Consider the following 26,916-nt stretch of genomic DNA (forward strand, 5'->3'; position numbering starts at 1 on the left):
TTGTCTGCCAATGTATTATGACTTTCAAGTGAGGGATAAATTCCAGTTACTTTGTATATAAAAGGTCTAAGAAATTTTGATTGAACTTTTTCAATTTGTTGGCGATATTTTTGTTGCGAGGGGTTCCAAATCACGATAGCATGTTCCAACGTGGTGCGTACATATGAGTAATACATTTTCAAGAGTGCTTCATATATTTCTCAAGTCCTTACCACTTCTAATTCTGAATCCTAATAATTTAAACGCATCATGAATAACATTTTCGATGTGTTTAATGAACGTTAATTTAGGGTCAGATGTAATACCTAAATCTTTAACTGTGTTAGGTCTACTTATAAAGGTGTTACTAAGCTTCTAATCATATTGAAGGATTTCTGCTGAATGATAATACGTTACATTTGTGTACATTTACTCCAAGTTTATTAACTGAACACCAGTTTGCAACACTCTAAGTCGTGATGTAAATCTAGGCAATCATGCACATATTTTTATCTTGGCATATATTTTGAGATCATCAGCAAACAATAATTTTTCACTGTTGTGTGTATGATGTGGAAGATCGTTGATGAATAATAGAAATAGTAATAGTTCCATATCCTCTCACGGACTGAATGATGCATAGTACGCGGAATTGTGTAATACTCTACTTGGTACTATTCACGATCTCTATGCCTCTATGACTTCATTCCACGTCGCATCAGAGCTGTTCTGATGAGAGAGATGGTCTCATGCCATATTAATCTAATAAATTGCACTTTTAGTTGTTCTCTCCCACACACACCACTGGCGTCTCTGGCATGTAAAATTTGGGGTGGGAGGAAATCAAAGTGATTTAAATGGTACTACCTAGCCCAACCTGTTTATTATCTTCGATTCCATTTGCTATCTTTCTGTTTACCTTCATGGACCTCCTGAGGTATATCAAGAACTCTGTTATAATCGTTTCACAGCCTGAATATTATATCCCAAATAAATATAATTATTATTGTTTATATGTTATTCTGTCGTTAGTAAATAAATAAATGAATAAATAAATTAGAATAAAATATTGAATATTTTGTACTTCGAAATATTGGGGGGACGCGTCCCCCTCGTTCCCCCGCCAGATACGCCCATGTCTCACACACACAGACACATTTTAAAAGCTAGACCAGTTATGTTAATGGTAAATAATTGTTAACACCTCCACGACATAAATACAAAAAGAGTCAGTTTTCGATCTGTCTTCATTTTTTGAATAAATTTTATGAAAAGAATATTTCCCGTAATTTTTCAAATCTCGTATACATGTTTTATTTTTCTTGTGTTAGTACATATTGATATATGCTGTTTCCAACACGTAGTGGAAATCGAAATAGAGGATTCGAAAAAGTTAAAAAAAAAAAAAAAAAAAAAAAAAACCCTGTTAACCAATAAAAGTTAACCAATAAAACAAAATGTTAAAACTGATACACTATACTAGATGTTAAATGCTTGTTTGAAGTTAGGTTTAAGATTGTTTTCAATGTTTAAACTATTTTTTAAATTACTATTCTGTAACGTGTTTAAACGTTTTAAAAGGTTTTTGTGTAGTTTTTACATCTCTGTCAGTGATGGTCTGTTAAGTAGGTCTCGTATGTGTCTCGAAAAATTGCAGACGTTATGTTGACATGACAACTGGAAATGAAGAGTCTGGCGCGTACCTAATTTAAAGTCAAAACATGTCTGCTTATGTATAAACTTGGATTTGTATTATAGCTATTATGACTACTATAATTAAGCTATTCATTCGAGGATCCAGAAACCAAACGAGAGAATTATGCTTAAAATCACTCCCTTGTTTTAAATTGTGTCCAGGTTTTTGGGGTCACGCTTTATATTTTTTCTCATCAAATTTAATTAAAACTATTCGCTAATTTGTAATTCATGTTGTGTTTATTGTTATTTTTACCTCTCTTTTTCAGACTTCAATGGTGTTCAGCCGATCGTGATTGTTACAACCCGAAATACTTAGGACGCCATTATTCCACCAGTAATAAAAGGAGGAGGGTGAGTCGAGACAGTGGCATAGGAGACTCGTACTCGTATGGAAAACCAACATCAGCAAAAAACCGCGATCTGTTCGGTGATGATGAAGACATGGGCTTCAACGAGTTAAATAGTGAAGAAGAGACTAAAAAACTCAAAAGGCGACATCCGTCAGAAGGCAGCGTTTCGTCCAAGAAGTTTAAAGTTCATCATCAAAAAGCCGATACAACAGAATCAAATGTTAATTTGATGAGTGATAGTGTGAACAAATGTGGTGAAAAGAAATCTAAAGCGATAAATAATAAAGCCGAAGTGACGTTCAGTGATCTCAAAAGTAAAGCGTCTGAGTGTGTACCTGTAAATAAACATTCTGATCCTAGTGCGTGTTCTTTAGTTTCAAACTATGTTAAATCGCAGAAAAGTGGAAACCAAACTGAATCAGTCAGTGATCCAAAGCGGTCTAATTCAACTGACAGTAAAAACAAAAATAAGAAACCCATCGGTTGTAGTGCAGAGAGTAAAATTACGTTGTCTGCTGATACTGAAAAAGACAGTTCGTGTAAGGTAGAAAGTACAAGTGGTATTAAAACAAAAACTGTGTCTGGGACTGCTAAATTTATTAGCAATAAAGTCAAAAAGGATATCCAGAGTGGTTCCTCTGTCATAGAAACAAAAGTGTCAGTTGAAAAATCTCGGAAGTCAGATAGTAAGTGCAGGGAGATAAGTAATTCGTCCGATAAAGGACTTTTAGATGTACAAGGTTCTGTTTCCCAAAGAAGTAAGAATTGTGAGCGTAGTGGTAGTGGGACTGGAGATAAGATTGGAACTCCAGTGGATAAACCTGCAAAGAACAAAGAGAAAAGGCGATCTAGTATCGATCAGTGTGATCGTTCAGTTGAGAAAACATCGCAATGTAATAAGAAAATGTTAGTAATTAAGGAAGAAGTAACAGATATCGTAAGTTACCGCAATGCAAACACAAGTAGTCGATTAGAATTGAAAAGTTCCTCAGTTCCCAGCGAAAATACTGTTGTTAAGACTGACGAGAAAACCTGTCCTTCAAATAGTATTAAGAAAGAAGATCCAAGGAAAAGGAAATCCTTTAGTCCCGCTCGTGCGAAGGACAAAAAATTTCTGTCGAAAGATAGAGACGTCCAAACTAGTCCATATGATCAGTCGAATCGTCGTAGAGACTCTAGTAGCTCTGAAGAGACTAGAGTGAAAAAAACTGAATTACCTGCAATGAAACTGAATGCTAGTGCTTCAAGACGAAGATCAACTTCGGATCGTGACAAGAATTCGTCGCGTAAAAAAGAATCTCCAAGCTTGAATGAAGTTAAAATTGTAGGTGATAAGTCTTCATTTTCAAGGAGTGTGGATGAACCACTAAAATCAGATTGTCCAGCAAAGAAATCCCTAGATATGCCTACTATATCAAAGGAAGAGGGTACAAACGTTGATGAGGATTCAAAACTGAAAGATAGTAAAGATTGTGCCATTCAACTAACAAAAATGAAAGATAATGCTCAGAAGAATAAGATGGCAAATAAAAACTGCAATGAAAGCGTGGTATCAAAACTGAAAGGAAGTGCTACTAGAAAGATAACTAAAATGAAGGATAAAGCTCAAAAGGAAAAGATCACAAATAAAAGCTGCGAAAAGAAGAATTTAATAAGCAACTCTTCTGATATTAGTAACAGGGAACCGATTCGTTTGCAAATCAGTATTCCAAAGTCGAAAGATGCATTGGAAACTAAAATTGAAAATAGTGATGCAAAGTCTAAGGAAGTATGTACGAAACCAAGTGTCTTAAAAGAGAATGAGAATGAAAATGTTGGAGTAGATGAAACAAAGAATACAGTATGCAACGATGCCGGTGAAACTATTGATTCCAGTCTCAAAAATACAAAGAAAAATGAGGATGTTACAAAGCCCGCAAATTGTCAGCAAGCTGGAGTTAATTGGACTACGACGGCATTGGTTAATCGAAAAGATACATTTATTGGAAACAAAGAACTAAATACGAAAGAATCTCCAACATCAATTAATATGAAGCGAAACGATAATATAAATGAGGCAACTTGTACATCTGTAGATTATAACATTGAGAATTCTTGTGCCATTGAAATGGAAGAACCAAGCGTCACCCGTAAGCTACTTGAAGAACCTAAGATTGATTTGCCAGAATTAGGTGCCATTCGAACTTCGGACACAGCAAAAGAAGCTGTAAACATTAGTGCTGACGAAGTTCAAAGACTGACGGAGAATGTACCAAAGACTCTTACCAATAGAACCTCAAATATGGAAGAGGTTCTCAGCGAAACCACGAAGCACGGTAATGAGAGGCTTGAAGAAAATATTCCAATGTCTGCTGCCGAAGAAATAGAGACCCAAAGAGTTGTTCCTAAGCAAATTGAAACTCTAGAAAATATTACATCTAGTTCTAATCACATTAAAACTTCAAGTAGTACGAAAATTGCCAATAACGGGCTTAAGGAAATAGGGAAATCTGTGGATAAGCCAGAATCCACTAGTGTTGAAGATGATAATACAAATGTAGGTATCAGTTCTAGACCTAAGTCACCTCCAGAATCAAAGTGTGATATGTCTACTATGAGCTCGGATATAACTGAAGATAAGTGTAGTTCTGGTCTGGAAAAAGTTAATACCGAGAAAGATAAATTCCGTGAAACTGAAAACGGCAATTCTGAGATACACAAACAATCAAATATTAGTAAAGAATCCTGTAACATCCATAGCAATATAGTAACCCATTATGGAAGGCTTGAAGCAGCTGGCAGCTCAAGAGAATCTGTTAGACATGGATCTAAGGAAACTGAAAATGCTATCTCTATGGGTAGGGGACTACCAAGTCCTAAAGGTAGTCCAACGAGAAGTAGTAAAGAATCTGTCAACTATAGCACTAGTCTTCCTATAGAAGATAACGGTAAGAAACCTATACTGTTAAATTCAGCGATTACTGAAAATAGCAGTCCAAACAATTCAACCAAGTCGTTACTTTCTATTTCAGGCTTGGAAACTCCAATAACTAGTTCAGATAAAAATAACTGCACAAATGGTCCTTTTGTTTCTAGCCCTAAAAGAACTGAAAAGAATAATTATAGTCTGGATCCAGTTAGTGTAGAAAGTAGTACAAAGGAATCAACCAACTTACATTTGAATAAAACTAAAGCCAGTACGCGTGTTATATCTGATGTAAGTAGGTCATCACCAAGCAGGACAAAAGAGTGTTCAAATGTGCAGAACAGCATGAAAATTGAAAACTGTATAGACGTTGTTCATCATTCTAGGGTGAATAACTCAAAGAAATCTGTTCATAGCCCTGTGAAGATAGCTAAAAATGAAAATAGTGGTGGAGTTAGTATGATGAAAAGCACAGATTTGTCCAGAAACAGAGTCTACGAAAAATTGAATTCGCATGGAAACGAGTCACCTGCAGCAATTAAGGACTCTTCCAGCTGCAGTCCATCAAGAACTACTGACAAAGGGAATAATTCACCAGGCATTAAAACAAGTAACCTCATAGAGAGGGCTGTTGTCTCGAGCCCAGCAAGAATTCATAACCGGCCTGATAGTGTCACTCCAAGTAATTCTCAACTGACTACTGAACCAGTACATGCAAGTGAATCTGGCAGTATTAACTCTCTGCAAAGGAATCACTACAAAGAGACACTCTCTCAATCTGAAAATAGAGTTGCTGAAATGAGTTGTATACCTGATTACTTGAAGGGGAACAGTTCAGTTTTTGCGACTATAAAAAAGCAACGTGTTAAAGAATCTGCGAACAGTGTAACCAAAAGAACAAACCAGAATAGAGAGCGAGCCTCCAGCAACGAGACAATACAAAAGGATGAGAGAAGAGTTTTACATAACAAAGACTGTCTTTCTATGGATACTAGTAAGAAATCCCGAAATGGCACAACTTCTGATGCTTGCCATAGAGGAAATCAGAAATCTATGTCTGCATCAAAAAAGGAGCAATCCAGTGTGTCAGCCACATCAGTGAAAGGAGCAGTGGATAGTAAAAAGGTGTATCGTGTTACACAAAACGATGAGACTCTAGAATTCAAGCAGACTAAAGATTCTCCTTATCGTTCAACCAGTAGAAGTTCGCTCGAAATTACCCAATCGTCGGAAGAAAATGAGAAACAAAATTCAAGTAGTCTGAAAGTAAGTAAAAACGAAAATCAGGTTAAAAGTATGGAAGAATGTATGAAAAGGACGAATTCACGTACAGCACCAAGTCATTATTGCCGACGACCTAGTACAAATAATTGTGAGAAAACAAAGCGTGATCTTTCACTGTCTAGACCTGCCACGAAACCCCACAGTAGAAATAGTATTGAGACAACTGGTAAAAAGAAGGTTCATGACCGGTGGAGAGTATCTCACATTGTACCTTCGAAAGCACAACCTAGGAAACATAACCTGAAATCAGTTTTACGACAAAAGAACAAATATATTGCTTTGAATTATAAGAATATGAAATGGCGGACTATGGTAAAAAAATCTGTAGAAGATAACCCACATCCAGAAAAGAGAAGTGAAGAAAGCAAGTATTCCACTGCTACAGAAGTGGCAGAAAAGCATAACAAGAATAACCCACATCCAGAGAAAATAAGTGAAGAAAGCAAGTATTCCACTGCTACAGAAATAGCAGAAAAGCATAAGAAGAAAGAAGTATGTGAGACATCGGTAACTAGAAATGGTGAAATACGAAATTACAACGATGAAACGGAGAAGATAAGTAGAGCTGATGAAAAGAATGAATTACATCTGAATGATAAGAATTGCCAACTTGAAACCCAAATTGTTACAGCTACAGGAATGAGAATGGAACCCACAAATGTGGAGAGATCATTCCAAAATACGAATAGGTGTACTACTAGTACAGTTGTACATAACACCATTCACGATGAAACTAATGTGTCATCAGTTGCCTCTGATTCGAGCAAAAATCACATTTCCTTAGATAAAATGACTTTGGCACAACTCGATGAAATTTTTCCAAGCTGTTATTCTGACGACAAAACTATGTCAAATAAGGATTCGAGCATGTCCAAATTCAGCGATCACAGTGAACGTTTTCAGAATATTGATGATTCTTCTATCAGTACTAATTTAGAAAAGACTAAAAGTGTTGGTGACGCGGGGTCTGAAGGTGCTAGTCCGAAGCAAAGAGGTTCAGTACCTACTGAACAAATAAATTCAGCAACATCTGAGCAAGGTAGTCCTACATGTCCTGAGAAAGTATACACTACAGAAGAAATGGAACCTACAAAAGGTATCTCAGTTCCCTCTAAAAATCAGAATTCCGAGTCGTGTGAACATTCGAGCGACATTTCAAACCACAGCCAGAGAGGAGCGACTGGTAGCGAGGGAGGTGAAATGACAGAGAAATTACCATCTGATAAGACAGAAAAAACGCCAAATCCTAGCTGTATATTTAGTAATAATGCCAGTGGTAGTCAGTGTTTGAATTCAAATGAAAAGAACTTAAAACCTCAGTTGTTAAAAACAACTGAGATGTCCGTCATGGAAGATACAGATCAAAAGAACAATTCTATCATTTCAAATAACGCGTCTATATCTCAAGAGAGAACTACAAACTCTTTATTAATGGGAGAAGAAAAAAATGACTCCAAAGAAGCAATAGATAAGGCAGGTAGTTTTTCTTGTAATAATTTAAATACTGACACGTGTTTGAACCTGATGGATCAGTTGTTAAAGCATAAAGACGAGGAGGATGAAATTGAATTCCTGCAGTTCGTGAAGAAAGAACCTAAAGATAATATACATGATGAGGAAACACAGACAGACAGTGTGGAAACTCAAACAATGTATGTCCAGCCTGGAGACACAGAGGAACTGCCTGCTGCAGTAATTCCCAGAATCCGAGTACGTCCTGAATCTGAGTTAACAGGGATGAAAGAAGTAACAAAAATTGTTACAGGATTATTCTCAAAACGTTCAGTGCTTGAAGATATAGAGAAAATGGATTTAGAGAAAATGAAGAATATACAGATACCACCGAAGGAGGATATCGAAGACATTAGTAAATACAGCAAGCGTCTACAAAATTGGTTAGAAACAGAAATGAAATTGAAAAATAAATCTGAAGACTCTGTTATTCAAGAGCTTGCTGTAGCGTTAAATGAGAACATGATAATGGCACCGGGGTATCAACAACTAAAGCTATTTTTTTCAATATGGAAAAGTTCATTGCCTAATGTTAAGAAGTTGTTGGGTTTAGCCAAACTTCAAGATTCTACTCCCAACCCAGCATCAGCTACTACTGTAGCGACAGAAAATTTAGTATCTTCTGGTACAGTTAATATGTTGCCAGCAAAGGGTGATATCAACAATACTAGTGTCAAACCACAATCAACTGTTCTCCAAGACCAACCGTTCGGTGACAATCTAACTGTACAGAATGATCAACTAACCAACAATTTTGCTTCAGCGACAACAAGCGCCAGTTGTCAAGAAGTTGGGATGAGAAATATATACCAACAACCTAATGCTGGTCGCATCCAAGTGTCAGGCGGGCAAGATTATTCTAAATCCCTAAATTTGCAGGCTTCAGGTGTGAATTCTAATACGCAACAGCGCATGGAACCAATTCAACCTGTTTTGCAACCTTCGTTATATAACGAAAGTACTGCTCGTAAGACTGGAAACTTAGAAAATATACTTCCTATTGATAGAAGAAATAATGAAGAAAATAATCGTTCTGGTAATGTAACATACGCATCAAATGCTAACTTAAATGTTCGTTCTACCGTTAATATGACACCTGAAAATCAGAGTCAAATGTTAAGGTCTGCACCCAATCAGCGGATGCAAACGCAGGAGATACCGCAGCAAGCTTCTAGAGGAGCAACAGTCAAAAACTTGTTCAATAATGATCCTCAACGCAAAATAATGCCTAATATTCCAGTTTTCCAGCAACCTCCGTTGGTAACTGGAACGACTTTCAATCAGCAAATTGATCAGCGCCAAAGAAATACGCAGCACCAAAATGAAGTTCAACCAAATAATTATATGCATCCTTTGACACGAGTAATCACAGGTAATGTTCCTATGACAGTTAGTAATAACGTAAGCGGATATGCAGGAGGTATGTTGCAGAAGCCAGCACAGTACAATCCAATGCATTCTCTTAATGAAATGTTTCGTGGTGTGCCGACTGATGCTTTAAATCGAGAACATTTAGCGCAGCAAAATTCGCAGACTCGACAAGCACAGCCACAGACACAAAATGCATATGGGCAACTTTCAGTTAATAGTTTTCCGAACCAACACCATCAACAGTCACAGCATAATGTTTACGCAGTAGGTCGCCCACCTCAAAGGCTTCCAAATCCTCTTATGTGTAACACAAATATTCCAGTATCTGTTGCTCGACTTAATGCAGTTGGATTTTGGCAATCAAAAATAGCTCAGAGGCAACAAGCAACAGCAGCTGTTGACTCACGTGGAGCTTCTCAGGGCATTTCGCATCTAACAATTCCTGCAAATATTCATTCAAATCTAAGTCAACTCGTATCAACTACTCGTATACAAGAAAATTTGAACAGGCATCAGTCGAATCCCATGTATCAGCGTAGAGTTCAAATGAATATCCAGTCTAGTATATCTGTTGGTCGTCCTCAGGAAAATAGATCCCAAGTGCCATCGAGTCAAGGTGATAGACAACAACTGCTGATAGATAACTTGTTTAACTCTCGTCTTCAACCGAGTGTGTGTCAGCCAAGTACCGGGAATCAAGTAAATAATCATTCTAATGTGTCAATGAATCGTTTACAGGAAAATTATCAAATGCCACCAAATCGAAGTAATCAAGGGCATTTGCAGAAATCACTTGCATTTCCTCTTCAACAGAACGTTCCTATTAGTCAGCCTACCACTCAACCAAATATCCATTGTAATGTGCCATATACTTCTCAAAATATGCCATATGTTGCTCAGCCTACAATGCCATCTAATTATCCAGGGCAACAAGAAGAATTAAATAAAGTTCCCATAAGAGCACAAGAACAGTATAATCCAAATTTTCAGCCATGGCCAATGCGAGATATGGCAAACCAGGCAATGCAGCAGAAGTTCAAAGAACCCCAGAATCAGACGAGAATTCAGCAAGAAAGGGTAATGGCAGGTGCATCGAATTCATTTAGAGCTGTCAAACCAAACGAAAGCAGTGATTTCCAGAAGGCCAGTTATCAAGCTCATCAAGTAGCTCAGAGGATGCCTTTGTTGTCCAATCTGCTTACTAGTGATCATACTCAAAAGTCACCAAATATGTTGCCAGAAGTTTCGGCACAACCCCGAACATCTTTTCAGCCGAGCGATGCTCAACAGCAAGAACCATTGAGGATCTCAGATGCCAACATGAAGATGCAAGCTTATGAACAGATTGATCATCGCAATAATCTTAATGAAATTGGTCAAAAGCCAGCCAGTGTTCACAATAATAAAATCTCAAATGTGTTGCCAGAAGTTTCGGCACAACCCCGAACATCTTTTCAGCCGAGTGAAATTCAACAGCAAGAACAATTGAGGATCTCAGATGCCAACATGAATATGCAAGCTTATGAACAGATTGATCATCGCAATAATCTTAATGAAATTGGTCAAAAGCCAGCCAGTGTTCACAATAATAAAATCTCAAATATGTTGCCAGAAGCTTCGACACAACCCCGAACAGCTTTTCAGCCGAATGAAATTCAACAGCAAGAACCATTGAGGATCTCAGATGCCAACACGAATGTGCAAGCTTATGAACAGATTGATCTTCGCAGTAATTTTAATGAAACTGGTCAAAAGCCAGCCAGTAATCACAATCATAAAATACCAAATGTGTTGTCTGAAGCTCCAGCACAACCCAATTTACAAACATCTTTTCAGCCGAGCGATGTTCAACAGCAAGAACCATTGAGGATTTCAGATGCCAACATGGAAATGCAAGCTTGTGAACAGATTGATCATAGCAGTAATGTTCAAGATCCAGGACGTGAGGAGGATATTATTGAGGTAAGTTGAATGGCAATTTTGCTAGTAAAGTCGTTAGTATTTTCCATAGTTTTTCCCTTTGGTGTAACGTATGGCTCCTAAAAGTAGATCCATAAGAGTAATCTTGATAAGAGTAGATCCACAACACTTTTCTAAAGAAAAATGTTGTACAGTACGGAACAGAAATAAACGACCCAAAACGCCATTAAAACAAATTAAGATTGTGGTCGTTTATTTTTGTCCCGTACTTTACACACCTTATGCAACATAAATGGTTCGCTTATTGTGAGTCAAGAGTCATAAGGATCTCGGAGTTATTTTTGGCACAAAACTAAGTTTTTACAAAATATATAATAACTAAACTAAACATTTGGTGCACATTTTAGGACTTTGGTACAGATTAACAGAAATACGAAACCTCTCTTTATATCTTCCAAAATGGAATATTGTTCATCCATCTAGATAATGGCAGCTTCTACAAACCTATCCCAGCTAAACTCAGTTCTCCACCACTTCTTTGCAATAGTACGTTTCAGAGTACGAATACCAAATATTCAACTACCTGACACTCGTCATAAAATCAGTGATCTCAAATATCCTTATAAACTCACACATGGCTAACTCAGGTCCGAAACTCTACTCTCAGAATTGTGTTCCCAAATTCCATTCAGATAAACACGTAACACACATCTTTTTCATATAGCACGACCTAGACTTTCAATAATTCAACGTTCTCTGTTCTACAGGCTTCCTAAGTTATACAACGAAATGTCTTATACACCCATAGATTTATGTAATTCTGAAGCTACATATTACTCTGCGCTACAACGTCATTTTAATGGATAAATTCTCGTTCGCTGTTGTCAACCTTTCTTGTTATTGCTTTAGATGTTCTTCTTCTTCTTCTTCTTCTTCTTATAATAATAATAATATTATTATTATTATTATTATTATTATTATTATTATTATTATTATTATTATTATTATTATTATTATTATTATTATTATTATTATTATTATTATTATTATTATTACGTTATAATACTGTCCACAGATTTGGTCGATATTCCACTGTAAACTGGCGTTCAGTTGTATCTGGAATTGTGTTCGCAAATAAATAAATAAATAAAGGCAAACAATGGAACGCAATGCTTTTGAAATACTTATTAAACAAACATTTACGAAAATTGCTGCTTTATTAGTAGCACGGACAAGCAAATTACTTTAAATTGTAATTAATAGGCGAAACTAAGTTCCTGGCACAAATTCAGAACATGAATTAATCTCTGATACCACACCGTTTCGGAGATATACAGGGGGAAGCACAGGACACAGCATACGGAAAGTATAGAAGTAAATGTCAGTAAGCCAGTGAGACGACACATTGATACTCTGGAAACAATCGGCAAAGTATCCGTGGGGGAGGGAAGAAAAGAATGCTGACAACGATTATTAGGAGCAACATGTAATTATTGCAAATTTAGAAATATGACACGCTTCTCGAGAGGGGTCAGGAACATGGTGCCATATTGAGCCCAATGTTATTAGAGAAAGTGTTCAAAATGACCACTATTTGAACGATGGCAATCATGTTTCCCGCAGGATGGGCGTCCTCTCATTTAGTGAGTAAAAAATAAAACTTTTTTTTTTTTTTTTTTAATTGCCTATTATGCATAATGCTACTATACATTCCTCCAAATTTCAGTCGCTCTATTTCTATTAGTCTGGGGCTCATCTTTGCCAGGCAAGCTCTCCATTTTTATCGTAGTACGTTAATGAACTCTAACTTCATTGTTCATAAGTCAGGAAGTTTGTATACATGAAAATTTTTTTATATCTTTGTGCATTCACGGATACATAAGATAGTGCCATCCGATGAGAGATGGAATGAGATTATTGCACATCTTGCAGGTGTCGCGTGGTTTGTCAAATTCTGTCACACATTGTGAGTTAACGTAAGATATATATATATAAATAGTATTGATTCATAATTATTCTTTCATCACTGCCAAGTTATTTACTTAATTGTTTAAGTTAATTAATTGTTAGTTTAAATTAGTTAGTTAAGATCGTCATTTTGTGTAATTAGCAACAATGGAAAGTATCTATATAGGAATTTTCAAATAAGTATACTTGAATGGGATTTGCTGCTGCCAGGAACCAATCAGAAGAAAGAGCTCTCAGCTGTTCTATGTATATAAAATTGTACAGATATCCTATATCTCATAGTGTCTGACGAAGCCAGAGAGTTAGTTGGTGAAACTGTAACACACGTTTAATTTTTAATGAAAATATATAGTTTTGCTCAGTAAATAATTAATGTGTAATCAAGTTATTTGGCGCAAATTCAGAATCTTCAGTTCGCTAGGATCAATCCATTAATCTCTCATTTTTGACGTAAGAACTTATTTTACTAATCTATCTTATAGCGTCTACATCTCTTAAGACAATTTCTCTCCATATAATTAATAAGACAGTGTCATTCCATGTAATTTCCGGGGTATGTTTAGTACAAGGGGTCCAGAAGCACGTATAAAACGCAAAATTTACGGGAGAAATGAGTGATGCAAGTACTTAGACGTAACATAACGTAACCAAATCTAACCTAGCCTAACATAAACTAACGTAAGCTAACCTGAACTAGCCTAAACTAACGTAATATTAGTAGAAATAAGCGAAATTCTATCATTTTTTGGAAAATTATGCGGGAGTCCTACACTAATATAACATAAACTAAACTAACCTAACGTAACCTAAACTAGCCTAACCTAACTTAAACTAACCAACCCTACCCTAAACTAACCGAATGTGAACAGAAATTACCAAAACTGTAACATTTTTTTAGAGAAAAGACCTGGACCCCTTCTGCTAAACATAGGCCTAATTTCCTAACCTTTTTACTATTTCCACTACACCATTGTTTTTCTCTCCAACCTTCATTAACGCCAAAAGAAAGAAAAAAAGTTGCCATAATGGCCTATTTCTGAGCCTAAGCCTGCTCCAGCGCCATCCGTTAGCAACCGGCTGAACTACATCCAGCCTAGTAGTGGCGAGCGCTGCGACGTCCTGTCTTTAATAGACGCATCAGGAGCTTTCTAGACCTAGTGACCGTCTCATCTTGTTTTCACGTGACTTCCCAGTTTTGCCTCACGACGATGAGTGGGCGCTGAAAATTGGGAAGCACCGGCCTGGGATCGAACCAAGTACCACGCGGATGAGTCGAACGCTCTACGGTGTTCCCATTTCGTTAAGGCCTCATTATTTAAAAAAAAAAATCCGAGCTAATTTTTAATTAGTCTCCTCATGCTCATATTTTAGGCTCTTCCATTTTTTTCTTTCGCTCTTCTATAAATATCAATATTTCTGTCCTATACATGCCAATCCTGATAACCTAGCAATTGTAAGTACGTGCGAGATATGAACGTTAAACTTCAGAAAGCTTTGCACAAAGTCTGAAAACATAAAATTCAATTTATATGTATCAATCAGAATGGTGAAGACATAAAATACATGTGCTTTGATTATGCAATTTCGTTATTGAAGTGTGGGGACCATACTGAAAGTAAAGAGCACCAATTAAAAATAATAAAACGAATCTATCAATATATAAAACGAAGTCAGTCGTTGCAAGCTACATACACCACTGAACGCGTCGAGGGAGTATGACATTAGCTAAAATCAATCGCGTTAACGCAGGCATTTCCTTCAAATTGGTTTACAGTAATGGTTAGTTTCGAAAATATTCTGTAATAAAATTCTCGCTTAAAGAGAGACTTTCTGCATAAAGAGTTTCTTTTTTTCTTTCTTTTTTTTTTTTTTTTTTTTTTTTTTTTTTTTTTTTTTTTTTTTGTGCTGAAATTCATACGAGACTCCAGGGTACGTATGCATGGGTGCTAGGAGTGTTTTAGTAAAAGGTAAAATATTGGAAAGATGGAAACCGACTATCAAAGATCAGCTTAAAAAAGAACGATCGCCCACGAAGTGCCCCAACAAAACGCAACATGGGAAAAGAGCTGAGAGTGTCATTAAAGAAAGTAGACTTATCTGTGTGGATATACACTGGTTGCAGCAATACTGGCCATAAGACTACGGCAATGCAGGATTGCAAGTGTAGACTATGAAAAATTGTGTTGTCGCTGGGTCTCACGTTTATTGACGGCTTAGCGTATATTGCAGCGAAAAACTTTCGCTTACGAACTTCTTCAGGGATATCGAAAGAAAGATAATGATTGTTATTGAGTATTGTGGCCGGTGAAGAAAGCTGATTCAATCATTATGGGCCTGAAATAAAGCGGCAGATCATGAAATGACAACATTTCACTTCACCGAAAAAAAAAAAAAAAAATCACAAAGCCGTCTCTTGGGAAAGTTACTGGCACACAGTGGTCTGAAAATAGAATTTAGCCGAACAAAATATTTAGTCAACAACGTATGCTTCAAAAGTCTTGAAAATGTTACAAGGACTGAAGAGAATGGTTCTACAATATAATAAGCAGTTGTGACTAATATCGTCATGTGTAGCATTATAGTGTGCATGTAAGTAATTGTGATCAGATATTCTAATTGATGACAGCGCAACTGAATTTACTTCTTAGTGATTGTGTGCGTGCTAATAATGAGGTGTGAGTGTAAGGCAAATACAAAAACAAGGTGATCAGAACAATGATTGATTGAATTGAAACATTTTCGTAAAGATTGAAGTGATAAATGCTACATCGTACACTTATGACGAAATTCATGACATGATTCATGTTTTCTACATAATTGTGACAACAAAAGTTAAGATCCGCTTTAAATAGTGGCTTCTGACAAATAAACACAAGGTAATAAGTATTATGAAAACACGAAAGTCAGTTTAATTTACGTTTAGTTAAATTTGGAAAAAAAAAAAAAAAAAAATTACAGAAACCATTCTTTTACTGTGAATTGGAAAGAGTATGAATGTCTATATGCATGCGTGGCAATGATATGTGTGACTTCATTCCGATCGTTTTCATCGCTTTCATCAGCTTCGTCTTCTGCATGATCTGTGTCTACCACTTCTTGTTCATCATCAATAGGTTGAGGTCCTGGCGAAGACGTTTCGTTTTCTTCGAGCAGGAGAAGTGCTTTTTGAGGCATTTCCTTTTTGATTTTTCCTTCTCACTGATAAAGGATGAGATAATTGGATCCGACAACACAAGAAGTTGAATGTCTGTCGTGACATGGATTTGCAGTCTTCCTGTAATGGTGACCCCGTAATTGCGGAAGTCTTTGTTCCTTGATTTTTGTGCCTCTCCACCAAGATCCCTATAGGAACCAGTACAAACATTGCTCCACCACATTTATGACAACATCAGAAAAAAATGTCAACACATCCTACATTTAGCCTCCAAAATCACTTTTTAAAGGGTGTATTTGTATAGAATTTCTGAACTTGCATGCTTTTTATTTGGTTTAGCATGTGTAAGACAGCAGTGGTAAGAGTGAAGGCACATTCGCGTGATTCTGGAAAAGAAAGAATCGGGCCGTCGACAAAAATATTATAAAATGGTATATCCAATCTGTTGGCAGCACATTTCACAAGATTTATTCAGTTTTATGATTTTAAATTTCACGACTTTTGTCCGCCTAAATTCCATTTCCATACCAGTTTGCTGTGCTGTCTTCTGGGATGTAGAGGAGAAATTCCTTAGACTTCGGAAAGCCATAAATGGTTATCATTGTGTATATTGCATTGCAGGATGAACGTCCTGGAAAGGCAGTTACTATTAAACACAATAATTCCCGTCTGCACTCTTGGGTAATTCACCGGGAAGGAAATTGAGGAAAATAAGATGAGAAAATCTGTCTTTCACCCTCCACAGTCACTACATTGCACTCTCCGTTTTATTTTTATTTTATTTTATTTTATTTAAAAAAAAAAAAAAAAGTTTTGTGAAGAATCAGTTACGAGGCCAACGCTACCAGACAACGGAAGACATAGAGAAAGTAGTGCGTTAATGTTTGGGGGCAGTTGGAATGAAGTTCTACTGCATTGCTAATTTCAAACTTCCAGAAAGGTGGAAGGAATGCTTGCAAAAATGAGACTTTCGTGTAAATAAATGTTAATAGATTAGTACATTAAAAAAAAAATAATAAATAAAGCCAAAACTTGTACGAAATATTGTTGCTCAGTACTTTGTTTAACCGAGTATATTTGTTGTATTTTTTTTTGTTACATCTACTTTGTTGGATATATATATAAAAGAAAAGCTAGTGTGTCTCCTAATATTGACCAAAAAATTAGATCGATAACCCTTGTACAATTTTTGGACTGTAGTTAGGTACCTTCTCTCTTGTTCTACGAGTGAATTTGCATGCTATCTGTTTTAGGTAACAGTTACACATAAGTATACTCTGTACATAAATATGTTCACTTTCGAAAGATTTATTCTCAAATCTGGCAAGAGTTTTAACAACTGTTACTGAATGATGGACTTTTTAAAATTTCAGTGTAGAAGACTTAATGTTCATTTAGATTTTTCTTATGTCATACAGTTTCTGAGTTACATTCAATTGATTTGGTAGTCTAAGCTGCTTGATTCCTTTCTTAAAATTATTTTTGGACGCAGTACACAAAGAAAAGGTTGAGGTAGAGAAGTGATAAAGAAAATAAGAAAAAGAACATGAATATGTATTAGTTTGATGTATAGTATGCAAAAACTGCTAGTAAATATCATGATGATGATATATATATTTTTTTTTTAATTTTTATATATTTATTTTTTTGTAAGTGATTTCCCCATTTAAATTGGTTATCTGTGTAGCCAAGAATTTTAGGAATGATTAAAAAAATGCATCAAAAGATTGCAATCTTGGCCAATAGTTATTTTGTGTATCAGGGGCCTTACAATTTTTGAACGGCCCCTAAATCGTGGTTTTGTTTTTTTTCCAATAGGTGTATGCTAATATTCCCCCTCCACGTACGTCCTCTCACGATAGTGGATATAAGACACCATCACCAGCGGGACCAAATATCAAGGATATAAAACATGAAGAGGAAGAAGTGGTATGTTTAGAATATTTTTTCCCTTTTCCTATTTCATGGCATTTTTGTAGAATAAGATAGTAGTAACAAGCGGAGAGCGTGTTCAGGGTAGCAACAGAAATTGTGTTAATAATAATAATAATAATAATAATGTAGAAGAAGTGAATCATTTTTAAGTATTTCGGAGCAATAGTAGCAAAGAAGAACTTATTCACGAGAAAGAAATTGCAAGAGTAATGTTTTGAGATACATTGTACTATATAGCAGGGGCGGACTGGCCCACCCTGCTACCCTGCAAATGCAGGGTGGGCCCCTCAAACAGGTGGGCCCCCTCCACCAATTTTAAAAAGATGTGCTCAATTAAACCTACCAGCATCAAAAAATGCAGGGTAACTCCCGCAAACTTGTGTTTTGCATAAAAAAGACGTAAAGTTAAACTTTCATGAACAGACCTTATTCTTCTCCACGTTTATCGACTTGAAAAAGTTCTGTCTATGAGACAATCAGGCCCTAAAACATTGCGGGGTTTGTGATACAGCAGCTGTTAAAAACGAGCACGTTAACTACTACTTTTTTAATATAAGAAACATAGTAGATTTCAGGCTGTTATTGGATTTGGATACCATTGCCTAATCCAGTCCTTTTACAAGCCGGCGAGTGGCGATGTTTTAAAGAAACAATAGTGTCATAGATATTGTTATTGTGGAAAGTGGAGGTGGAGCCGGAACGCTTTTGAACTGCATTGTCCTCAGACCAAGCTTCGAAGAAAGAAATCGGATCAGGCTTCGTTTTTTTTTTTTTTTTTTTTTCAGTGCGGTAAAGCGAAAAGAAATTAGTCGTCACTATCAACGATTGTTTTATACATACCTCAAACAATTACTATGAAGTTGCTGCCCTCGGCTCGTGTTTTATTTGTATATTACATCGAAGAGCAAATCCGATAGCAGCAATTCAATTATTCGAACACCAGTTACGTGTCATTTGTCGTGCAAGACAGATGTGGTTGTGTCAGTATGGATGATAGGAGTGATTCTACTGTAAAAAAAAAAATATATATATATATATAAGTGGTGCTAAAAAGCGAGAACACAAACGAAGATGTGATTTACAAAAAGCTGCATCTGACCCAAAACAACGTAGGTTATTTGAATCTGTGAAGCCCCAAGAAACAAATGAGCGTGATGTGACTCATTCGAATACTGCAAGACAGTTGTCAGGTATTTTTTGTTTTTCTGTTTAAGGTGTTTAAAAATTATAATGTATATACCACATCTTTGGATGATTTCAGTCAATTGTAGCTTATCTTTAATGGCTATTTTTACTTGAAATTACACAACTGTAACAGGCGAACACGAAATTAACTGAACTGTTTGCTGCCGCGTAGTGCTTTCAAACGGGTCAGATCAGGCTTTCATGGGTCGAGTCAAGCCTGCTTGAGACACGGGTCGGGTCAGGTCACCTACGCTAGGGCAGGCTACTGTAGCCACAGGTCGGCTCGGGTCAACTTTCTAGCCACGGGTCGGCTCGGGTCAACTTTCTATTCGGGTCATGAGTCGGGTCGGGTCGACGTTCAACTCAACCCGACCCTCTCGACCCGAGAAGGATTTAGCCGAAACGGCGCATAAGAAAGTTGACCAGAACCGACCCGTTTTTAGAGCAGCCCTGACCCGACCTGTGATCCAAGGAGGTTCGACTCGAGCCCTGACCCGATGAAGCCTGACCTGACCCGTTTGAGAGCATTAGCTGCTGCACACTTATGCTGTCAGTCAAATCCGTGTGTATATCGTGTAAATGTTAACTTCCCTTTAGTTATTTAAAGTTAATTTAAAATAAAAGTGTAGTAAAATGTAAAAATTATTTGTGATGTGCAAAGTAGGTATTCATATAAAAAGAGAAGTTGGGCCAGTCGAGGAATGGGCGGACTGCACTAGACGATAGACGATATTTAATCTTTCTGCGACATGAAGATATGATATTATGACTTACTTATGTCAAGGAAAATCTTGCGTTTCGAAATCTATCGCAAATTTACCTCCAATCGAATTCTTTGTGTTGCATTGAGGCCACAAAGTTACAGCTTTTTCAAGTTTCAAACACTGACGCCATGTCTGTTGTCCCACCTGACACGCTTGGGAGGGAAGGAGTTGTCTGCTAAGAGCGGGGTGTACTTCCTCGAGATTATACAGCAATATTTAGACGAGTTTGTGTATGTGGGTTACAACATTTTCTTCCCGCCAAAAAGACAGGTACAGAGAGAGAGATTGCGGCACAGAGAGAGATTGCGGATTGAAGTAAGTGGTATTTTTTACGTATCAAGGGGGAGGGGAGCCCCAGATCAGCTATGACAAAATACGGATCTTCGTTAAGTAGGGTGGTTGCAGGTTTGGTTACTTAAAAAAAAGTTTCAGATGTGTTATTTTACATGAAAACGCAATAAAAATTGCCTCAAAATTAATTAAAAAAATCTGATGGCATTTTCTGAAACACCAGTCTTTATTTTGGGATTTCCAGCAGACATGGGTAAAATCATGTCAAATTTAACTAGTTTATAATTTTAAAAAATCTGTTGTTCATTCTCCGCCGGCCCTGAAGAGGCTACATGCCCTTATTCCACTGAAAAACTTTTTCCGTCATATGTAAATGGGGCTGTGCAACGATGAATCATAGCATTCCTAAACATTAATTTTCTCGATTATGAAAGTGATCAAAAATCGGTTGCGTTCATTGCTTGGACAAGATGTGTTGGAAGACTTTCTTTTTTTATACATAGAAAGATCATATACGCTTGATTACGACAAAGTGATTGACGATCTTGTATCTAGCTCCAAAGAATTAGGTAGATATTTGAAATTGTGAGTGTAACTGGGGCATAATGAAGATATTAATATTAGGATACATTTCTGGAATTCATATTAATATTATATAATATTAGGTTACAGTATGCAATTCAGTAGAAAATTTAAACCAACTTGATATTAGAACTGATTTATGAGGAAAGAAACTCACATTATTTCTGTCAGTGCTTTAATTATTTAGTGTTTCAAAGTTGACTTGAGATTAGTTTTTACTTATTGCACATGTATATATTTTGGGTTTTCTAAAACATGACACTCATTTGTTTAAATAAATGGTTTAAATTCATTACATAAAAAAACAATAGCACTATATAAATAACTGAAAGCACCAATTCCGGTATTTTGTGTGTTTACAATAAAAAATGATAATGCCAATTACACACTGTATGAGTTACTATTAAAATGTTCCTACTTTAGATTTTTGTAATTAATGTTTTGCTTTTGCATGAACATATGGGATACTATTTATGGGTTCGAAGATGGACTTTTATATGTAATACATATGAAGAATGCCAAGTACATTTTTTACATTTTTATACAGTGGGCCCTCATTTCAGTTTAGCAGGGTGGGCCCTATGGTTGCCAGTCCGCCCCTGCTATATAGTGCAGAATTGTTGTATGGAAGAAATCAAAAGTAAAGATCTATAAGAAGCTTAATTTTCCGTTTTACTTTCAATGGCATAGGCTTGGGAGAAGTGGAAGGAATAATATTTATAAATGAACCATATCAGGAAAAAGAAGGAGGGTTAAATCTGTTTAAAATTGTTTGATTTATTAAAATTTTCGTAGAGATGCTACAAGATTAAAAAAGGTAATTGCAGCAAAAAAAAAAAAAAAAAAAGGCTAAGCGTTTTCAAAAATTACCGTCAGCTGGTAAGATACATCTAAAATTTATAGATACGTCATTTGTCTGGGAAATATGGTGTACAATCTTAACTAGAAAGCCGTAGGGAAAGAAAGCTATAGGTGGGCCAATTAAAATATAAGAGAATACTATAATAAGGGGAAATTGGTGTGTGATAATTCTAATTGCTTTTTTTAGTAATAAAAGTCAGTGGTGAGATTTTGTTTTGTAACGATAAGCTTTCGGACTAGATTACGTTAAGTTATATAGCTTGCTAAGCATATTTTTAAATCCTGGGAGATGCTGTAGAATATATGATGAATAACTCAAATATATAATCTTACCTTTATCACGAAGTAGTTAGTTGTATTTTAGTCAAATATTTTCAGTATGCGCTGTGATCTTCGTCAGTGATCTCTAAAAATTGTTAAACTAAACACGTGTGTGATGATTCTTTCCTATCTGTGAAACCGTTTTGAAGCAAAAGTAAAATAACCTCACTTCTCAAAACTGTAACGAACTAGGCTTGTTTATAGTCTTTTTCTTGGAAGGATAATTAATTTAAGGTCATTGACAAGTGAGGTTGTTTCACTTTAGTTTCAGAAATATTCCACTGGTAGAGAGAAATCTTCACACATATGTCCAGTTGAGCAATTTTGAGAAGTCATCTACAAAGCTGTCATCATAAATTGTTAAGTTTATTTAATTCGGCACTGAATATAATTGCGTGTTAAATCTTTCTAATTTTATTATATACAGTTTGTTAGGTCTTGGGTGAAGGGAGGTCTTCGAATATTTGCAGTTTCTTACTTACTTTTTTAACAGAAAAGCAAAGCAAAGATGGAAATTATAGTGTAACCGCTATAGAGCTAAGCATTAGAGCATTCTTACCTTAGGCATTTTAATTGCAGAAGAATTTGGTTTTGAGGACAATACACTCATAACATAGTTATTTAGTGCAGCTTGCAGTAAGTATTGGGACATTGTAGAGCCACGTTTTCTTCGTAGTTTCACTTCAAGGTCAGGGATAGAACGGGCGAAGTGTAAGAGACCATAACACTAACAATAAGAAAATACTTTAGAGCGAAGTTACCAGTGTTGTTGATATATTGAAGCCAAAATAATGCATTGATGGATATATCCAAAACTTCGATAATAGTTTCGCGTGCTACAGCTATATAATATCTATATTTTGATATTGTTTTTAAAGTTTAAAAATTGAGGAATTTCATTAGAGATATGTTATTTCCTTATTTCTTTATTTCTAGATTTAAATTTACACTTTACCTGTTTCTAACCGTCACTATTAAAGTAACACACGTTCTACGTACTTTTGCTTTTGTCAGGAGCTTTGAATGAATTGACCACTTCAAATACAGTTTACAATTCCGAGAATTATTCGAGGCATAGTAGCTCATGGTAGAGTGCTCACTTCTTGTGTTAGGAGTCTCTGGTTTGATTCCAGGCCATATGAATTTATGGTGGACAGCAACATGTCCGTGTCTTTTTTTTTCTTCTTCTTCGGAGTTCTCCCCATTTTCTTCCATATATTCACATTTCGCCAAAATTGTTTCAGTTATTCACTTTCAGTCCGTCATCCGTCTTCTTCAGTCTACATGATATGATCGTGGGAGTGAAACGGAATGATTAAATTTAATTTTTCTACAGAAAATTATTGTCTCTACGTCTAAATAATAATAATAATAATAATAATAATAATAATAATAATAATAATAATAATAATAATAATAATAATAATAATAATAAAATTAATTAACTGATCTATTGTTTCGAAATTATTGACTAAAGGAATATAGTATACTTATTTTTGTTAGTGATTGTATAGGATGTGATGCTGAAGTTTTTTTTAAAGCGTCCGACGTTAATCAATTATCTTACTAGGAGCGATATTTTTCCATGGCACTCAGGCAGCGATGTCGTATCGCAAAATACTTTAGCAGGATTAAATCAATTAAAATTACACACTCCAAAAACCCATGTGATTTTTCACCTATCAGACACGATAAGAGGAGGATGATCCTAAAATTAAACAAAATAAATTTAGAAGTTTAGTCTCAAAATGCGAAGTCTGTAAAATGAACTATATTCACAAAATGGAGTTGTTTTGGGGAGAGAGAGAGAAAAAAAAAAAAGCGCCGAATCAGGATTGTTGTTCGTGTTCTCTTCCAGCTCTGGATCAGAGATCTCCTTCCAAAGTGGCAGGGTCTCACCAGCAAAAGGATAAATAAACTGTGTTCTCGAGGGCAGACTTCCAGGTGGTGGGGCACGCACACATCCATACGTTTATATCGTAAACTGTTCCGAACATGTGAGTGGAACAAGCAAATTTTGCTTTCAGATTAATAGTTTCAAATGTTGATCTTTCTCTTCACCACTCACTACTTTTTATTCTTTCGTTCTTTCCTTCCTTTCAGTACTTTCTCAAAAAGGACTATCGCTATCAAAAAGGACAATAATAAAAGTGATCACAAGTGGTTATATCTCTAATTGTGCTTTCTATACTAATTTTGAGGACGCTTAATTCACCAGAACTATTTTTAAATATATCCGTCCATGGGATCACAAGAAAAATGAACCTCAGTGTTCGAATCTAAACAAATATCCTAACTTTGGGATCATTTTTCTAGTAACCTCATATTCGCATTGAAAATAGTTTTATTGAATTCTGTGTCTAATAAAAGAAATAATTAGAAATTTGTGGAAGCATGGTCACGTTTACTATTATCGTAAGCGGTAGTTTGAATACGCCAACTTTGAGGTAATTTTTCTTTTGGCTCCATAATAGTTTCATTGAACTCCACCATCTCATACTAAATAGTTTGATTGAACTCCATTATCTCAGACTAAATAGTTTGATTGAACTCCATTATCTCAGACTAAATAGTTTGATTGAACTCCATTATCTCAGACTAAATAGTTTCATTGGATTCCGCCACCTCAGATTAAATAGTTTCTTTGGATTCCGCCAACTTCAGGTCAAATAGTTTCTTTGGATTCCGCACCTCAGATCAAATAGTTTCTTTGGATACCGCCACCTCAGATTAAATAGTTTCATTGGATTCCGCCATCTTAGATTAATATGTATAAAGCGCAATTAGAAATTTAGCCAAACGTGGGCAATTTTACCATTGCCATTTCCAAATTGGTCTTCGACAGACTTCGCGAAGACAAGAGTTTGAACGGAATAATAAAAATTTCCTGTTTTCAGTTGACATTTAATTTGTTCGTAAATGTGATTTTTTTGTCCGCTAATGTTAATCCTAGACATTTCAAAATGTCCGTTTGGTCGAAATTATAACTTTATGTTTTATAACGTATCCATAATTTGCAGTATTACGGCGAATTTTCATGTATTCACTTTTCGCTGCATTTAATTTTAAAACCCATGTTCCTGCAGAATACATTCAAACCAAATTCTTAAAATAAGTGTTCTGTTTTATTAGTAAGATGTTTCTCAAGCCATGTTCAAAAGTCGTTCCCACATATTGTTTCTTTATAAAATTAGGCATATTTGAAAATAACAAATAATAACAGAAGAAAGTTAAGCTCCAGAGGCGTCGTTGTAATTAGCATTATTTTCTAATATGAATTACTAAAATTCTCAGTTTTCCCAATATAAACAACAATAGATCATTAAGCAATCCGTTGTATGATTGATAAGCTTTAAACAAAAAGTAAAAGTAAAAATAAAAGAAAACTTGGTATTATCCGTGCAGTTAGCTTTATTTATAAAGGTAAATAAATATTAATCAAAATATATGATTAATCTATTGCCTTGTAATTGGAATCTTCAAATTTCATATTCTTTTTCCAGTTTATTCTTGTTTTTCAGCTTCGTCAAAGAATTCTGCACAGCATAGTTCCAAGCTTATATAATTCTTTACTTATATGAAAGTTCGATTAATATTATTTTATTACTGAAGTACAGGTGAAATCCTTCCCGATTCATGTTCTATTAAGATGTTTGTCCAGAAGAGTGTTCCTCAGGCGTGAGACAATAAAAAATATATATATAGATTTAATCTAGCGAAGTGAAAGGAAGTTTTAAAGTATTTTAATACTAATTAAAGTGAAATAACCTTACAGTAATGAATATTTATTAATTCTTTATTGTATTGAGAACCAGTATCACTTACAGATTACCATGCTTGTGCTAGTGTTCATAGCATTTTTCTCAATTTTTTTTCCAGTCTATTCTGAACTGGTTTCTCAAACATTGGTCTTAAAACCGGAGCTGAATAATATGATGTGATATTTTTAACAGGTAATGAGTTTTCAGTCGGGAAACTAAAGCACTATACTTATTGTATGCATGGGTGTTGGAGTAGGGAACTGGCTGTACCGTAAGCAGTGTGGAAAGAGAAATGTTCTGTAACACACGTTTCTAGTTTTGATTACAAGCGCAAGATGAAGGTCCTGATAATTAATTATTTTTCCAGGGAATGAATGCGGAAATAATTACTGAAGTTAAAGTTGAACATAGTTCAATATCTTTAATAAAATATGTTGATTATATTTTTATATAAGGGACACTTCCTGAAATTTTAGTATAGCATCTATAGTGGTAGAAAATATGGCAACATATACTTACTTACTTCCAAAATAGGGTATTTCGGAAATGCGTTTCTCAACCTTTTATAATGGCATATAGAATGGCCCCTAATTCGGGAAGATTCCAAAAGAAGCCGTACGCTGGTGCTTCCAACAATATCAGAATCGACGAAGCAAATACATAAGCGTGTAAGAGTCTACTTTAAAGATGGTCTTGTAAGCATTGCCATATTCACTACCACCCTGGAATTTTTTGACTCCGCCTTGCTATTTACTGAGTAACAGGTTATATGCATATGGTTTTGTTACAATATCTGTTAATCATTTTTATAAGTTAAAGGCAGTTTCCTTCGGAACAGGCAGTGGCCAAGTTACTACGGTTTCCGTGTAGTTTCTTTTAATAGTGATTTCTTATTCTCTATTGTAAACCCTTTTTATTTAAGGCAGGGATCGTAGCTGAGGTGCATGCATAAATCAATCTCATGAACATTTTTGGTTAAGTAGTGATTCTCATAGTTTGTTTATTTTACATCATAATGCATGGTTATAGAGGGATATAAACACATGATATTTGTATTAGTTCATCTCCTTTCCAT

At 35.6% G+C, this 26,916-nt stretch overlaps 1 protein-coding gene across 13 annotated transcripts in view; it reads left to right on the plus strand.

Annotated features, from left to right (window-relative positions):
- The window catches only part of LOC145694742 (uncharacterized), a 753,582-nt gene that overhangs the window by 705,629 nt on the left and 21,037 nt on the right, over window positions 1-26,916 (plus strand). For 11 of the 13 annotated variants that reach the window (XM_081771336.1, XM_081771337.1, XM_081771341.1 and 8 more), the window contains 2 exons: window positions 1,944-11,061; window positions 17,960-18,070. In XM_081771336.1, the coding sequence (XP_081627462.1) occupies window positions 1,944-11,061; window positions 17,960-18,070 (9,229 nt within the window). Of the gene's footprint in view, window positions 1-1,943; window positions 11,062-17,959; window positions 18,071-25,959; window positions 26,034-26,916 lie in introns of all 13 variants that reach the window. The other 2 variants (XR_014133041.1, XM_081771342.1) reach the window with 2 other exon arrangements.

This window comes from Thermobia domestica, chromosome 9 (assembly GCF_964235325.1).
Source record: "Thermobia domestica chromosome 9, izTheDome1.hap1.1, whole genome shotgun sequence".
In the NCBI taxonomy this organism is placed as follows: Eukaryota; Metazoa; Arthropoda; class Insecta; order Zygentoma; family Lepismatidae; genus Thermobia; species Thermobia domestica.